This window comes from Protopterus annectens, chromosome 12.part0 (genome assembly GCF_019279795.1).
Source record: "Protopterus annectens isolate FY-2018-M chromosome 12.part0, PAN1.0, whole genome shotgun sequence".
In the NCBI taxonomy this organism is placed as follows: Eukaryota; Metazoa; Chordata; order Ceratodontiformes; family Protopteridae; genus Protopterus; species Protopterus annectens.
In genome coordinates this window covers 343,149,805-343,167,699 of record NC_056746.1, presented here as the reverse complement: position 1 = coordinate 343,167,699, position 17,895 = coordinate 343,149,805, and the positions used below count along the sequence as shown (strand labels likewise).

Below are 17,895 nucleotides of genomic sequence, written 5' to 3'. Positions count from 1 at the left end.
TCATACCCCTAAACTTATATATACCATCTCCAAGATCTCCATACCTCGGAGAAAAGGCAATATTCCAAAAAATGCATCTCGGACTTTGGTATATGTTAAGTCAGTTCTTTCAGCCATTCAGTCTCCACATTTTAGGACTCGCTCTAGTGAGGCCCGACATTTCAAATGGTTATTGAAAGTAAACTTACAGTAAAAGCAGATGTTTAACAGATTTATTTACTTATTTAACACTTGTTTACCAGGAAAGATCATTGCTGTAGCAATACGGGTCTGACTCCTGTGCACCAACCAGCTTCACAAAGCTTTAGAAGTTCTCCAGGCACTCCAACTGCCAAAAGAGCGTGGAGAGCTCCATATAAAAATCAGCTGGTGTATCCATTTCCTCACAGCATTTTTCGTCTAGGAAGTAGGCAACAGCCTAGAAGACCTGTGCTAGGAAACTAAGCGAGCTATATACAAAAGGGTTGCAAGCAAACCCTGGCAACACTCCTTGAACAGCCAGAAATAAAGGGGGCTGGAGGGAAGGATGGCTACTGCAATGCTGATCTATCAGAACATTTACTGTTATGGCAAGTTTACTTTCACAACTGTACTATGTTCATAAAATGGATCACCATTTTGGTAACCTAAGCTATGGGATAGATCACCATAGTTTAGACAAGAATAGAGAAAAGGGATGGAGGCCAGTAACTAAGACTCCAGGAGCCCCTGTAGTATGGTCCTGTCAAAGCCTGTTATGGACATGGAAAAGGTAACAATCTGTAGTGCTTTTGTTAAATTATGTATGGAGGGCCAAGTTGCTATAATCTAGAATACTTTGAGTCCACCCCCTTTCCAGAAAGCCACAGAAGAAACCAATGCACTTGCTGAATGAGCTGCAACCCTGCCTGGAAGTGGCTTATATAAGCGAGTAAAAGCATGAGACAACTATCTAGAAATTCTCAAATTTGTTACTGGTTGTCTTTTCTTATACTAAAGAGAGACAAATAGCTAGTCAGCTTTCCTGAAAGGTTGAGTTTTGTCCAAGTACTATCTGAGGGCCTGTGTACATCCAGAGTGTAGAATCTTTTCTCCCTTATTCTGTGGTTCAGGAAAGAGACTGGGGGATGAACAGTCTGGCTTAAAGTAAACAAACATTAGGCATAAAAATAGCATTCTTTTCTCAAACAAACCCTTGTCCCTATGAAAAATAAGGTAAGGTTCATTCACAATTAGTACTTTTAACTCAAATACATGCCTAGCAGATGTCAGATCAATGGGTATTATAGCCTTCCATGTTCAGAACCTCAAGTCAGCCTAGTGAACGTGTTCGAAAGGAGACCAAATACGTTTCTCAAGCAGAAAAAATGAGATCCTAAGGAGAAACCACCTGCTTCCTGGGTGGGCAAGTATGTAAGACCCCTTTCAAAAACTGTTTAACGTGAGCATTGTTAGACAGATGGGGAAATCTAAGGGCAGACTTAAGCAGAGATGGCTGCAAAATACCTTGACACAGGAGTATGATAATCCATTAGACAGTAATCCCCACAATTAATCAAGAATGAGCGGTAACAGGGTCAGAGAATATCCTGGTTGAGTGGCAGCCACTAGAAAATCTTTTTCCACTTACACATGCATGGTTTTCTAGTAGCAGGTTTTCTTGCCCACTTTAGTACATGCTGTAGGTTCTCAGAAAAAAGGTGCTTAAAAGGTATCAACATTTCACCATCCAGGGAGTTAGCTGAAGAGTTTCCAGACTGGGGGTATATCAAACTTCTCCTGTTTTGTATGAGTAACTGGTCTGTGGGAAGCTTGTGGTAACTGTTCTTGGCCAGACTGAAAAGAAACAAGGAACCATTGTTGCCTTGGCCAAAAGGGAGTCACCACCATGACGTTTACAGAATCCTTCTGGATCTTTAGAGGTGCTTACTAGAAAAGCTAACAACCACTCCCATCCATGGGAATGAGAAAGCATCTGTGTTTCCAGGTCTGACTGCAAGGAATCCTGGAGCAGAATTTAGTTGCCCATTTTGAAAGGAGGCTAAAAGATCTAGCTGAAGTATTCTTCACAGTCAGGTCAATTCTCAAGACCCCAAGATGAAATTTCCATGTGTGAGAGTCTAGCCTGATCCTGCTGAGCTTGCATACAATGAGGTTTTGCTCTGACTGAATGTATGAAGACTGAAAGAGTCAGATGGAGATGGATTGCTAACTTTCAGGCTACCATGGCTAGTCTACAAAGAAGATAGCATCAGGTACCCCCTTCTCTGTTTATCTGCCACATCACTGTGGTGTTGTCTGTGTACACTTGCAGAGGTCCTGGGGAACACAGATGCTTTATTGTCTTCAAAGCACCGACAACAGCCAACATCTCCCAGACATTTGTGTGTTTCTGTCTGAGCATAGGATCCTGCAGAGCTTGCACTTTACCCCCTTTGAAACCACTCCACAATGTGAGATCTAAAACGCATGTAGTGACTGAATGGTGGGAGGAATTGTCTGAAGGAAAAATGAAAGACATGGATTGCATCCATTCTCCCTTTACAAACCCCAAAATTGGCATCTGAAAAGTCAAGGGGTGTAGATGCAAAATCCAGACTACTGTATCTTCCTCGTGTGTAGTGTGCCAAAGGGCAGTATGATGCTCATTGATTCCACGTACTCTATAGTCATAAGAAACTCTCTTGCAGATGCTAGACTTTGGTTGGAGAAACTCAGGAAGACCTGCTGAAACATTTCAACTTTATCTGGAGGAAGAAAGGCTCTTCCCCAAGGCAGAGTCCAGCACACAGGAAAATCACTCTCTTGGACATGAGATAATAATTCTGAAAATTGATTTGAATACAAAGATTGAGTAGATGATTCAGAACAGTTCCTAGAGACTGACAGCTAGAAAGTGAGTTTGCAAAGATAAGACAGTAGCCCAAATCCGGAAAATATGAATGCTCTGAAGTCTACAATAAACAATGATGAGAACTAGGCATTTTGTAAATAATCTTGGTGCAGTGGTAAAACTGACAAATGAAAGTATGCCAGGCCAAAAAAAGAAATGCCTGAAATTCTTGGCAATAGGAATGTGAAGACAGGCATCCTTCAGATCCAGACTTACTATGCAGGCTAGATGTGGAAAGTACAGTTGTGTAAGTAAACTTACCATAACAGTAGATGTTCAAATGATCACTGCTGCAGTAGCCTTAGCTATATGGGTTACATCCTGCAAAAGATGACACAGCCAGACAGTTTCCAAAGCATCAGGGTGCCTTCTACATGCCAAACAGTCAGCTCAAGCTGAGCTAGCTAAACTGGCAGGTTTGGGTGCAAAGCTCTTCAGTGCTTTTATAACAGAAAGGGGAGGCTACGCACTGAAAGGCCATTACTAATAACAAGAAAATGTAAATGTCCACTCCCTGACATAAACACACCAAAAAACAAGGGGGGACAGAACAGCTACTGCAGAAGTGATCATTTGAATTTCTACTGTTAAAGTAAGTTTACTTACACAACTGTAAAATGTTCATCATACTGATCACTGTTGTGGTAGTCTTAGCTATATGGGTAGTTTCCTCGCTTACTACATTTGAGAGGTGGAAGGAGAAGGAAGGGTCTAGGATGTCCTGGAGAATGATCCTTGCAAAGCTTGATCTAAACCTACAGAAGGAAACAAGCTTATAGTGCTTTGCAAAAGTATGTATAGAGGACCAAGTTGCTGTTTCTAGAATACTTCAAGAATCCAACCTTTTCCAAAAAGCAACAAATTAAGCCAAGGCCCTAGCAAACTTGGCCTTAAACCTGCCTGGAATAGTGTTGCTGTGGGCAGTACAACAAAATGTAATAGCCTAAGACAACCACTTGGAAATAGTCAGTTCTACACATGTTGTCCTTTTTCCTTTCACAGGAAATGAAAAACTGATCCAAAGATCTGAAAGATTTAGTTCCATCAAGATAGTACCAGTGTTGTCTGTGAACATACAAGCTACAGAGTATATTTTCTCCCTCATTTTTAGATTCAGGAAAGAAAACAGGCTGATGTACAGTTTGGCTTAAAGTGAACTCCAATATCACTTGAGACATAAAAGAAGGATTAGCTCTCAAAGAAACCTTGTATGTGGAAAATAAGATGGGGCTGACTCACCACAGAAGCTTATAACTCAGATACTGTTCTTGCAGAGGTCAGAGCAATCAGTAAAAGTGTTTTTCATGTTAATAACCTCAAGTCAGCCAGGTTAGCTGGTTCAAACTGAGCAAATGTTAGCTTCTCAACACAAAAACAAGATACCATGGGGGGGCCACTGGTTTTCCTGGAGGCCTATTATGCAAAACCCCTTTCAAAAATATTATGACATATGAATGCAACAATGAAAGAGGAGGATCCATGGGCAGACATGCTAAAATGGCTGATAAATGAACCTTCATGGAGGAGTAGAAAGGCCACAGGATAGTAACTCACAAATACTGAAAAACCACAGAACAATAGCCACAAATGTGTGCTCAAGTTGCTGGCACCAAATAGAAAACATTTTCCATTTGCTATGCACGATTTTCTAGTAGTAGGATTTCTTCCCTCCATTAGTACCTGCTGCATGTCCTCAGTAAACATGTGCCTAAAGGGAATTAAGACTCTATCATCCAGACAGTCAGCTGAAGTTGATTGGGTCGGGGTGTATCCAACACCCCTGTTCTTGTTGGCTTTGGTAACTGCCACTGGCCATTTCCAAAAAAAAGGGAGAATCACTGTTGCCTGGACCAGAAGGGTGTCACCATAATACCTTGGGAGGACTCTTTCTGAATCTTCAAAAGCACACTGGAAATGGTAGAAAAGCATACAAGAGCATTCTTGTCCAAGGGAAAGAAAAGGAATCTGTCTTCCAGGACTTTTTGCAGGGAGTCCTGGAGCAAAATCTTGCCAGTCGATTGTTCAGTCAGGAAACAAATAGGTCAGCTTGTGGAACTCCCCACAGAAGGATCAAATCCCAGAAAACTCCCTTATGTAGTTTCCATTCATGGGAGTCTACCCTTATCCAGCTCAGCCTGTCTGCCACACAACTTTACACTGACAGAATGTAGAATGCCTGTACACTGACACTGTACTGTGAAGCTGCATCCCAAGCTAACATGCAAAGGTGACACGGCCTGGTTCCCCCATGCTTGTTGATTTATCACAGGACTGTGATACTGTCTGTAACATCAAGAGATCCTGGAGTTAACTGCCATGATCAAGGCAAGCATCTTTGATATTTCTGTGCCTGCACCTGTCCTTAGTATCCTACACACTATGCATTTTTATTCCTCCTAACATTGCTCCCCACAAAAAGTCCGTGTCTGTGGTGACGGACTGCTTATCAGCAAGGAGGGAGAAGAAGAGACCTAGATTTAGGGAAATTTGCTGTTTCCACCAAGTGATTGCTCTTCTGACAAACTCCAGCCATTCTATTTGAAAAGATAAAGGATGTTGGTGCTGGAACCAAACAGATTTCAGATACCACTGTATCTTTCTCATGTGGAGTTCTGCCAGGGGTATCATGAGATGCCATGAGATCCAAAATCCTGAGGTATTCCCTTGCAGTGACTGAAATCTGATTGGAAAACCTTAGGGAACAGATCTATTTTCTTCCAGTGGAAGAAAAGCTCTTTGAACTGACATGTTAAGCTGAGCCCCCAGGAACAAAATCTAGTGTGGAGATAAAGACTTTTGAATGCCCTCTTGAAATCCCAGCTTGTGTAAGAGATCTCTCACCCAAGACAGAGACTCCTGACACTTTGAAAAAGACTCTATGAAGACAAGCAAGTCATCTATATATAGAAAAATGTGTATAACCTGCAGTTTGCAAAGTGTTACAACTGGAGATAAATACTTTGTGAACACTCTTGGTGCAGTGGAGAAACCAAAGTTCAAGGCAGAGCACTCATAAGGTTGTGTGTGTCTGAATCACCTTAAGAAATGACTGAAGTCTGGAGGAATAGGGATGTGACAAGCATCTTTTTAAATCTAGCATTGCCAGCAAACTTGAATGAGAAAGAAGAGGTAACAGATTTTCAAGTGACATTATTTTGAACTTGGGCATTATCAAAACCAGGTTTAGGAAAGAAAGATACATAACTTGCCTCCAAGCATATTATTTCTTTGGCACTAAAAATATCCTTGAATAAAAAAGCTCCAACCAGGGAAGGAAGAACTGGTTCTATCACTCCCTAGGACAGCACATTTTGAAGGACTGGGGGAAATAAAGGAGTCTGTTCTAGTGGATTAGGAATTACGACCCAGGAATGTAATCTGTTGACAGAGTACCAGTTGTGATATATTTTCGTTTATGGTGTACCCCAGACAAGTTAGAACCCTTTTTACAAACGCCAGATTATTTAAAAGTATGCCCTGGTTTTCTGCCTGAATTATACAATTGTCCAGGTATGGATATATTTGAATATTTCTTTGCCTGCAAAATGCAATAACTGGAGCCAGGCACTTTGTGAATACCCTGGGCGCAGTAGACAAGCCAAAGGGTAGTGCAGAGAACTGATAATGCAAGTAGCCTGCTTTGAAGCGTAGGTATCTTCTGCAAGATTCCCTGATTGGGAAGTGCAGGTATGCTTCTTTTAAATCTAGTGTTGCCAACCAGGCATGTTTGCCTAGCATAGGAAGTAATTGGTGAAGAGTCAGCAGCTTGAATTTTGGAATCTCCAAAAAGGTGTTTAGAGTAGACCGGTCCAGGATAGGATGCCATAAGATGTCTTTTCTGGGTACCAGGAAAAGTCTTGAGTAAAAACCTTGTCCCTTTTCCTCTTCTGGTACCAGTTGAATAGCCCCCATGATTAAGAGGGAAAGTACTTGTTTTTGGGGCTCTGCCCACTGATTTGGGAATAGGTCCGGCCACCCGCTTGGTGTTGGCAATGTGTGGAAGTGAAATCTGTATCCCTGGGACAATATATTTAAAACTCATTTGTCCTGGGTAATGAGTTCCCAGTTCTTTGCATGAAGAGCAATCTTTCTCCCCAAAGTGGCAGTCAGTTGATAAGTGCTTGAAAATCTTAAAAGGAAGTCATTGAGACAGTTTACCACGGGGGGGGGGGGGTCTTATTATTCCCAGATTTGGAAGTGGAGGCCACCCACTTCTTAGTTCTGTGTGCCCCCTGGGACTGAAACCTGGGGTTTTTGCTGTGTCTGGGTTTGGCTTGGGAAGACGTGGAAGGGGCTGGAAAGGACCAATTCTTAGAGGGCCAGTGCCTACTAAATCTAGGAGGCTGAACTTGTAAAAAATCTTTAACAGTTTGCATAGATTTAGCTTTATCTTCCATCTTTTTAAGAAATTCCTCAGCCTTGTTGCCAAACAGGCGGTTCTGATTTAAAGGAACATCCAACAGTTTAGCTTTAACATGATCAGGCAAAGATTGCTCCTTAAGCCAAGCATGCCTTCTGAGCACAGACCCAGTAACAGCAGCCCTGCAAGAGGCCTCTAATGAATCAAAACCACACTGCAAAGTATGTTTTCCAACATGTTCAGCAGAATGCATTAAATCCTGTAATTCTTTATTTTCCACACATTCAGGAATCAACATCATTTTCCGTTTAAGCAGTGCAATAACATGTTGCCGATACTTTAACATATGAAACGGGCAGTTTAAAGCCCTAATGGCCAAGGTTGTGGAAGTGTAAACCTTCTTACCCCATCTAACCAGCACTCTGGAGTCTCTATCAGAAGGGGTAGGATTTTTAGCAGTAGAAGCCTTAATGCCCTTGGGCCCCTGTGAAATAGTCTCTGGATCCGCAATAGGATTTTTAAAAAAGAACTCAGGGACCCTGTAGTATCGGTCAGGTTTTCTGGGAGCAGGAGGCAGGGAATCAGGGGCCAAACTAAATTCTGAAAAAGCATCATCAACAATGTCTAGTACAGGAGGAATAGCTAAAGGCCTATGTTGAGGTAGGAGTAAGAAATCCCTAAGCCTCTTTTTTGAATCAGAAAAATCCTGGCTTTCCCAGTGGAAATGCTCCCGTAGAGTATGTAAGGTTTCCCCAAAAGAAAAATCCTCAGGAGGGGAAGCAGAGGGAATGGAGTCCTCTGCATCAGAATCTTCATAAGTAGATAAGGGCAAATCCAGATCAGCAGAAGAATCAGAAACAGAATCAGAATCCTGATCAGAAGATTCATAATCAACTTCAGTCCTAGGCCTCTTAGAAGGGGGGGGGGGTTGGCTACCCCTGATTAGAGTTATTAGATCTTCAGCCATTCTTATCATTTGTTTTTTTAGGCATAGAGGCCTGAGCATGTGGCCTGAGCATCATTTTTTTAGGCATGGATCGAGATTTAGGCCTAAGTAAAGGAGGCGTTGGATTAATATGCAAGTCCGTAGGCCTGAATACACCCTCAGAAGCCAGTGCCTGCACAGTGGCTCTGGACCCATCCAAGGTAGAAACATCCGCGGGTTCCATAGTTAAAGCATCTTGCGGCATACTGGACTCTGAAATGGGTCTCAGTAGAGGCCTGCGAATCAGAAGTAGTGGGTAACAGGGGCTGCGAAAGCACCTCACGAGTCCCGGCAAACTGGCGACTGGCTTAGGAGAAGCATTGTTTGCAGTTTTGGACCTTGGCGGCCTGTCTCTGTCTTTATCTTTGCTTTTTTTCAGAATCCTGGTAGACTGATGGCTGACCGATGACATTTCTGGATAATTAAACAGAGAACCAAAATATTTAGAGGCGTAAATATACCGACGACGGATAGTGCGCTGATTAAATAAAGCACAAAACAGACAGCAAGGTACGTTGTGGTTAGGGCCTAGGCAAGGAATACAGTACGAATGAAAATCTTTATGAGGTATTTGCTTTCTACAAGTAATGCAATTATTACCTTTTATTGACATTGGTAATGAGCAAGAAAAAGTTTCCCCAACGGTGTACTTAGCTTTAGTTGAAGACTTCGGTTCTGAAACTCAAAAATGAAAAATTCAGGAGTCGGCCGACTGGCACTTACAAACTGCTTCTGCTTCGGGCATTGCACGGCAAGAAAGACTGATGTAACAGCGTCAGGTGCTTGTTTTATACCCCTGAAGACCTGATGTCATGGAAGAAGGGACAGCAACCGATGCAGGACCCAAGACTTTGTTAATCAGGCCGACTGAGGGCTACCTGCAAGCAGATAACCCAAATGTAATGACTGCAACAGTGAAACACGAAGGACATCTAATGGTTCCAACAGAGTCACCAATCTGTGGAAAATTCTAAGCCTCCTATGGTGGCAAAGGCTATCTGCTTATTTTTTTCCTTTCATGGCTAGAAGGACCAACAATGGGAATGACAGTTTGTCCCATGGTCAAGCTGAAAATGATGCCTCTTTCCTGAGGAAATCAAGCAGCAAAAAAGACAGTAAAAATGTAAAGTCTTTAAAAATTAAATTTAAAAGCAAACAGTGAAACCTAAAAGAGTTGGGTAAAAATAACTGAATGAGGACAAGTGGTTGTGAGGTAACAAATCCACCGTGTCCCCCCACAAGCACAGTATCCTATCCCAAACAAAAAAATTCAAACCTGATAAAAGTTTTGTCAAAAATTAAATGTCCTCACAAAAAAAATTTACAGAACCAACACTACAACTCTCTTTAAATTTTAAAATTAAAAAGTTTCCTCCAAAGGTAACTGACAGATGACGGACAGAACCCAAGAGTCTTGAGTGATCCTTAACCAATTGGGAAGGGACAGGGAAAGACTTAGGGGCAGGTGACACAAAAATATGCTTCAATTCCTGCAAGGCCTTACCTTTATCATGGTGAGACATAAAAAGCCGAGCAGCTGTAGAACCAAACAGGTTCTTATTGTCAAGAGGAGCACTCAAAAATTTAGCCTTAATATCATCAGGGAAAGTCTGGAGAAGCCAAGAGTAAAGTCTCAAAACAGGCCCAAAAGCAGCAGCTCTAGAGGAGACATCAGCTGTATCACAACTACATTTAATAGAGTGGCAAGCTACCTGAGAATTGGAGCACAATAAAGAGAGGGCTGAGGCCTTCCCTTCCGGCAGGTCTGAGATAGCCTGAGAAGCCTGAAAAAGAAGGGCTAAAACACATCTGGTCACATGGGTCGTGATTAATAGCCCAAAAGGTCAAGGTAGTAGCAGTATACACCTTTTTTGCCTAGCAGTTCCACAGCTTTACTATCCTTGTCTAAAGGAGGTAGTTTAGTAGAAGGCAAAAGTTTAGAGGGTTTGTCAGAAGAGACACTACATAAAGGTCAGTAGAAGGACATTTGTAGAGGAACTTGCATTCACCAGGCACCTTGTAAAATCTATCAGATTTCTTAGGAGCTGCAAGTTGAGAATCTGGGGCCACACTGGCTGCTGAAAAGGTATCTAGAATGGCAGCCCCGACAGGAGGTATAGCAGATGGCTTAGGAGTCACCCTCTGAAGGAGCTCATAATACTTCTTTTGAATGTCAGAAAGCTGACAACAGTCCCATTTAAAACATTCCATCTACGAGAAGCAGTATCCCCAAAGGACAGTACTTCCAAGGGAGAATATGGGCTCCTCAGAGTCATAATCCAAGGGAGAAGGGATTTGGAGGAATATGCCAGACTCTTCCCCAGAATCCAATTCCTCTTCAGAGGATTCCTGCTCATTGGGCCTCTTGAGTTGGGTAGTAGATCAAATGTAAGCAGGCAGTGAAACTCGAGGAGGCTTTAATGCCATCAATGCATTAAATAACCCCTGGGTAAAATCCTGCCATTCATACTAAGGATCTTTAGCAGCAGAGGAAACATGCTTGGTTTTTTGCTTTTTCTTTTGAGACATCTGCCCTAAATATTCTTGGAGGTTCAGACCCTTGCCTATACTTAACCAACATGGTAGGAGTCTACTCCCAAACAAGAACCTGCAGTATCCCACTCAGTCCCTCTGAAATAATCAGGCTCGCTCTCAACATTTAGAGCAGACATTTGTACTGACTCTGAGGATGTGTGAGAAATCAGATCCATGCCAGCCTCCAACAGGGTTGTGGTAGAGAAATCCAACACAACAACTGGGCAATCCTCTATACTTTCACCAGGCCTGAGAGAGCTCTCCAGGGGAGGCAGAAAAGTATCTGAATCAGACCAGAGCTTCTTGGCCTTTTTCTTGTCAGGCGGCTGACTTTCAGGACAGGAAGATTCCATCATTGCACCCAGTGCCAACAACTTAAGATACTGGTTCACAAGGAAAATCAACAAGGAAGAGAGACTACTATGTAGGGTTTTAGGGACAAACGCTTGGCAGATAGAACACTGCATATGGTCGTGAGAAGGACCCAAACAGAAAAGGCACTGCTTGTGACAATTCTTATGGAGAATCTGCCTCCCACACTGACATTTGCCCTTTCTGGAAGACATGCAAGCTCACAAAATTAAAAAAAGAGAAAAAAGATAAGAAATCTCAATGGGGTACTTGAAACATGTCTCGGTAACAAGCACAGGAGTGTTCAGACGGACGAGCAGTGATGTTTGGACTGGCAGCAAAGAAGTTCTGGGGTATGTATAGCCGTACATCACCTTTATGCTTTAGGACTTGAGTGGGGATCACACGTGTTATGTAAGACGTCTATAAAATCATAAGGCTTTGGTATACCAACGGGTGTTGGGCTACCCTTGCCAAGGAATTTGTTTGGTAAAGAATACTGCAACAGTGACATGGAAGGACATCAAACATTCTCAAGAAAAGGAATGGAATGAAAAGTCCTTTTTTTAAACTATAGGGAAGGAAGAGTTAAGAGGTACAGATTATCCAAACAGGAGCATTATCAAAAAGAACACATCAGCCATGACCTGCTCAAGCCAACAATGATCATGCCTTATTGCTGAATTGGCAAACAAGATCTGAGGCAAGTGAGAAGGGGATTATGTGTAAGGGGAAGACTTGAACTACGGAGACCAAAGTCTGTCAAAGTGGCCAAGGATGGATCAATGATCCATCAGTTGAGGAACGGACAAAAACGACATCAGATCTATTATTAATGTATTTACATGCTCTTTGGAATGTACGAGTTCTTTCTGGGATTGCAAAGTTCACAAAGTATGCATTTAGGATGAGTGAAGAAAACAATCCTAAAAATCTAAATCTGCTAAATAGAAAAAGAAATGACAACCTCTTAAGGTGGCATCAAGCTACCATAAACTGCAACGTACACCAACCAGACCAATTTACTTGCAAGTCAGGCTTTTCCGAAGAAGATGCTATAACCCCTGTCCATCAGATAAAAATGCTGAGTTAACAGTCTGATGTTCTACTTTATGAAGCTGCGCATCCAATAGACTGTCACATTTTCACAGCAATAGATATGGCCAGTGTTAACATATTATGGCATATAACAATGTGGTCAATCCATTACCTTTGATGAGAAACCACAAAGTGTGGTGGGCTAGCCAGCTCTGCTGCAGTAGAAAGATGAAGCCCTAATTATAAACCTGGTCACCAAAGTTTGATTAGCGGCTCACACACTTCTTGGAACCGGTGCAAAGGGAGGACAGCACTGATATGGTTAAACCAACTCACCTCTAATTGGGAGGGGGCATGTACTTGGGTATACTTAAGGCAGTAGAATCTCCAATGGAGATCAAGACGAAGGCCTGTCTACAAGGGACAGCAGAGACAAATAATTACATACATCACAGCAGCCCATTACATATTAACCCATTGGATGTTTAAGGTATGATTAGAGGGATGCTAGTGGCATAAAGGAAAAAAAACCCTGTTCACCTGCAAGGATGTCAACCATTCAAAGCTGACTTGATCGTTACCACAAAGGGAAAGGATGGGCTGTATAGCTGTCGCCCTAGGAGCAACAAACAAAGCAAGTGCACAGCAAGAGTGGGATGGAGGTTGGGGGTACAGCTAAAAAGTGTGATGGGCTGTCATAACAGTTGGCATATTGGTCTGATTTTTGTCGCAGTGATGTTGTGCCATGGTATTACGACTGCACTCAGATCAGGTTACACAAGGACCAGTTGGCAAGGGAAATGCAGCATCCTTGAGTAAGGCTAACCAATGCAAGAGTGACATCCAATAAAAGGCTGAAGGAGTACTCACAGGTCAACCTTGTAATTCCAAAATATAACTACAAACAAACCTCACTTTCGACAAAGGAACCAACTGTGAAAACGTACTAAATGTCAAAGAAACAGCAAAGGTTCCAAGCATGGCTTAGTTCAAAATATTTAATGGGTACAAAAAATACACAGGGGAAGCGCTTTCACGGACCAAAGCTCCGCTTCATCAGACCATAATAAAGCATGTCAGCAGTTATTCAACATTTAAACCTGTTTCATCCAATACAAATCAAGTTTGAGAGTGATGTAATAATTAGCATTAATAAATACAAATGTACAAAAATATATATATATATATATATATATATATATATATATATATATATATATATATATATATATATAAAACTTGTAGTTACTGATATGCTTGGACTGATAGACGAGAATAAATATAACCAACTCATTTATAAAAAAGCATGCTTACATATTTGGTTAAAAACTCAAACATCCTAATAAAAACCTTCATAAAAAGTGTTACTACAAAACATCTAATTCAACTTATTTAAAACCTACTAATGCTTCAATGGTCTAGCTCTTAAAAATGGTTTAAGTGAAACTCTGCTGTTTAAACCAGGATACCTGTCAGCTTGTAGTTTTAGTATCCACTTCTGCTCAACAGATTCAGTTCTATTGTTGAGGTCTCCCCCTCTAACATTGACATGTAAAGTTTCTACGACAAAAAACTTAAGCCTATGTTCACAGCCTTCCCTCATCACATGCATAGCTAAGGCATTAGACTCTGTAAATGTATAAAGTTTTGTAGTAAAAAAACAATTATACAGACCCATTTAACATGTGTCGCATTAAAGTATTCTCATTGTTTCTACAAAAAGTATCTAAATAGTAACAGTTATTGAAAATTATTACCTTGCTTCAATGTATGCAATGCTGCAGTGAAGAATGTTAGATAACCAGGAGGCTGTGGTGAGGCATTGAATTCAAAGTATCCAATAACTCCAGGCTGTGAGAATGGCAAACATAAAATGCTATTAACACAATGAAGCTGCTAAGTACTATACAAGTATTACCTCATTTTACAGAATATCATGCAAGAGGCACATGCTTACCCAAATGAGGCAGAAGTGTTAACCCTAAACGTCCTGAATTTCCAATAAAGGATCGGTTACATTTTCAAATCTCATAAAGTTCACTAGGGAAGTTAGAACAACTAACCTTAGTTATCAGTATATAATAGCTTGACCCACCAGAAAGGTGGCATGTGGCTGCAGTGCAAAGGAGCGATGGTACATGCACCCTTCTTCAGCCAGCATACAATCTTTGCATAGTTATCTATTTATTTATTGACATTTGTTTGCTAGGAAAGTCAGACTTGGCCAAGGAGCCCATTTCCATCAGAGGCCTAGGGAGAAAAACTCCACAAATAGTAAAAGCTTATGAACATATGTTGTTGACGGGAACAAAAACATAAAAATTGAATAAAATACATGCATATGTTTAATGTAGACTATTAGCTGCTGCAACAGTCATGGAAATGAAATAGAATACATGCTTATGAAGGACACAAAATTCAAGTTTTCAATATAAATGAATGAATGAACATAAAAGATAAATACATGTGTTTATGCAAATTACACTCTTTATGTAAATATATAAAAACTATGTAGTTATCATAACAATGCATCTTTGTGTTCTCTTTCTGCCCTTCCTCAACCTATGGGTTTCAGATCCGTCATCAGGTCCAACTTCGGCTGTTTTTCAGACTTGGGATCCCAAACTCAGGCTCCTCCCCTTATCCATAATCTTGTCCAAACCCCAAGATTACCTTGTAATCACATTTGTCTACAAAATATGTGTATCTATATGTAAAAATATAGAGAAAAGAAAATGAAATTTGGCAGTCTCCTCTGGAGCTGTAGGAGGGAGAAAAGCATTCTAAAGTAGCACAAGTCTAAAAATGAAGATCTTCCATGATATGGAAGAGGGAATGGAGGGAAGGAGGTTGAGGAAGGATGGAAAGAGACAACACAGATGCATCATTATGGTAAATACATAAATTTGTAGCCGAAATGTTCTTTTTCCGTCCATTCCTCAACCAATGGGACAGAGTCCCCAGCTATTTGAATGTTAGGGTGGTCTTCATGAAAGGATATTCTGGACAACAGCAGAAACAAAAGCTGCCCTATTCCTGGAAAAAAATATCCAGTTTATAGTCAGCAATAGATTCATAGGTAGGTACTAGGCTATTGGCCCTACGGCCTATATAAGCCTAGCCAAAAAGGTACCCTGGCTTTTGCCACCCAAGAAAATTATTTTCCTGTGCTCCTGTTGAGCAGAGCCACAGAGGTGATCCCCGGGGTGAATTTCCTATTTCCCATCCAATCATCAAAATTTTTCTTCAAGAGTGGTAATGAAGAACTTTGTTTTATATAGATAGGTAGTTTGTTCCAGAGTATGGGAAGTCTCTGGTACAGGAATCTATCCCTTTAGCATGTTCTGTTTATTGTGGTGACAAGGTTTAGGTCCCTAGAGCGTGTAGCTCGGAGGGATTGGGATTTCTTTAAGTACAGCATGTCCAACAGCCCTAGTTTTGACACAGCTTTGTACATTAAGCAGAGATTGCCTCTGAGTAGGCGATATGTGACGGAGTGAAGCTGGAGTATTTTGAGACGGTCTGCGTAGGGCATCTGTTTGAGGCCAGTAATCCTCTTTGTGAAGTATTTCTGTGGCCTTTCCAGTTGTTGTAGATGTCTTGTGAGGTACATACCAAAAGGGGCGTTGCACTTTATAATGGGTCTAATGAGTGACAAGCAAAGGGGAACAATGACCTCTTTTTTCCTGGATGAGAAACCTTTTGTGATGAGGTGTGCCACATAGAAGGATTTCTTGACTACTGTGGCAATGTGATTATCAAAGGAGAGACTACTGTCCAAATGTGTCCTAAGGTCTCATCACACTTTCAGTGTTAAGTATTAAATTAACTTAGCCAGTTAAGTTAAAGTACCTCTTCCAGCTGATATTACCTTACTTTCTACCTTAGTTCAGTTTAAAACTAGACTCAAACAACATTTGGCACTTAACTGGCTATGTCAATGTATCAAGCCTGGCTAACTCTCTCTAGAATGTGTAAAAATCTGTTAACCATCTTACTGTGTAATTTAATTTAATCCTGACTTACCCTCGGGATTAACTCTAACCTGTGGAACTTGTTTAACTTGCTTACTTATGTAATCACTGTAAATAGTCTGTTTGTAATATGTAATGCTGTATCTGCTTACCCTTGGAGCTTTTCTCCCCGGGCCTCCGCTGAAAATGGACATGCAGCCAGTTGGACTATCCCGGTCAACAAATGTAAAATAAAAATAAACAAAAAAGTAGACTACCACCCATGTGGTAGCTCATGGGTACAGAGTTTTTACCAAAGGGGATGACAATGCACTTTTTGGCACTGAGCTTGAGGCCATGGCTTTGAAACCAGGCATCTGTCTCAGCGAGGCCCTTTTGTAGGATGTCCACATCATTACGAGTTTTGATTATGGCTCCTAGTTTGCGGTCATCTGCGAACTTCATTAGACAAAGACCTTCTGCGTTCGCCTGCACTTCAGAAAAGTACATACAAACAGGACAGGATCCAGGACTGAACCCTACTCCACTTGTCACTGATCTGAAGTCGGATTGGTGTCTGCTACTTTCACAGTGTGGGTTCTGTCAGTGAGCCAGTCGGCAACCCATCTTGTGACATAGGGATTTACACCAAGTTTAGTAAGTTTATCTATAATTCCAGAGTGGGGGATGGTGTCAAAAGCCTTGGGGAGATCTAGATAGGCTGTGTGAACCACCTTACCCTCGTCTACAGCTTTGTTGACTGATTCAAAGAAGTCTATCAGGTTTAGGAGACATGATCTGCCTTTTACAAACCCGAACTGGGTGGGGTCCAGAGTTTGGAAATTCCAAATGTCTTTGTTTACAAGTTCCATGATGATACGTTCCATGGCTTTACAGACCAGGCTCGTTAGGCTAATCGGGCGGTAGTTCCTGGAGTCCGCAGTGGCCCCCCCTTTGTGGAGTGGGATAACCGTCGCTGTGCCCCATTCAGTGGGCACAAAGCCCGCGGTGAGGCTATGATTGAACATGGTGCTTACGTGGGGTGCCAGTTCATTCTGCAGTTCGTGTAGAAGGCAGCCTGGGATGTTGTCAGGTCCCATGGATGATGTGTTCTTGGCTTTGGAGAGTGTGGTTTTTACCTGTGCAGCCGTGATTACAGGAACTTTGCATTTTTCCGGTATAGACATGGGCCCTTTTAGGGGGTGAGAGGGGGGTAAAGTTAGCACTGAACCTATCTGCCAAGACGTTGGCAATATCAGTTGGGTCTGTATATTCAGTGCCATTGTGCTGTAACTCAGAGCAGATCTGAGTGTTGCCATTGAGATTCTTGACATAGCTATGGAATGCTTTGGGGTTGTCTTTAGAATCAGTGGCAATTGTGTTTCCGTAACAGTTTTGGAGGATTTTATGAGGGATCTCAGCTTCTTAGTGAGGCTGACCACAGAGTTCCTCCAGTCATCTATTACGGATAGAACGATCCATGCACTCATGTAAGTGCTTATAAAGTGCATTTGTGTAGTATTCAGCAGTCGTACCTCTATTGTTCATCTGCATGGGTGTCATGAAGTTTGCCACGTCTGTCTTAAGAAGCATGAAGTTTCTTTGGAGAATTTTTTTTACGGTGGTTTCCCTAAGAGGCGGGGGGGCAGGATGTGGATGTCTAGGGTAATTAGCTTGTGGTCGGATCTGACCAACGAGGAATTGACCTGTGGTGTGGAACACCAGTCACTCATTTTGGTAATGACCAGGTCTAGGATACTGCTGCCCCTGGTGGGGGTGTGGATAAGTTGATCCAAGGCAT

General features: G+C 41.7%; 1 protein-coding gene across 1 annotated transcript in view; it reads right to left on the bottom strand.

Annotated features, from left to right (window-relative positions):
• TXNDC11 (thioredoxin domain containing 11) overlaps positions 1-17,895 on the bottom strand; it is a 1,107,203-nt gene that overhangs the window by 779,586 nt on the left and 309,722 nt on the right. Inside the window, exon 5 of the mRNA XM_044089417.1 lies at positions 13,899-13,992. Coding sequence (XP_043945352.1) covers positions 13,899-13,992 — 94 coding nt within the window. The remainder of the gene's footprint in view (positions 1-13,898; positions 13,993-17,895) is intronic.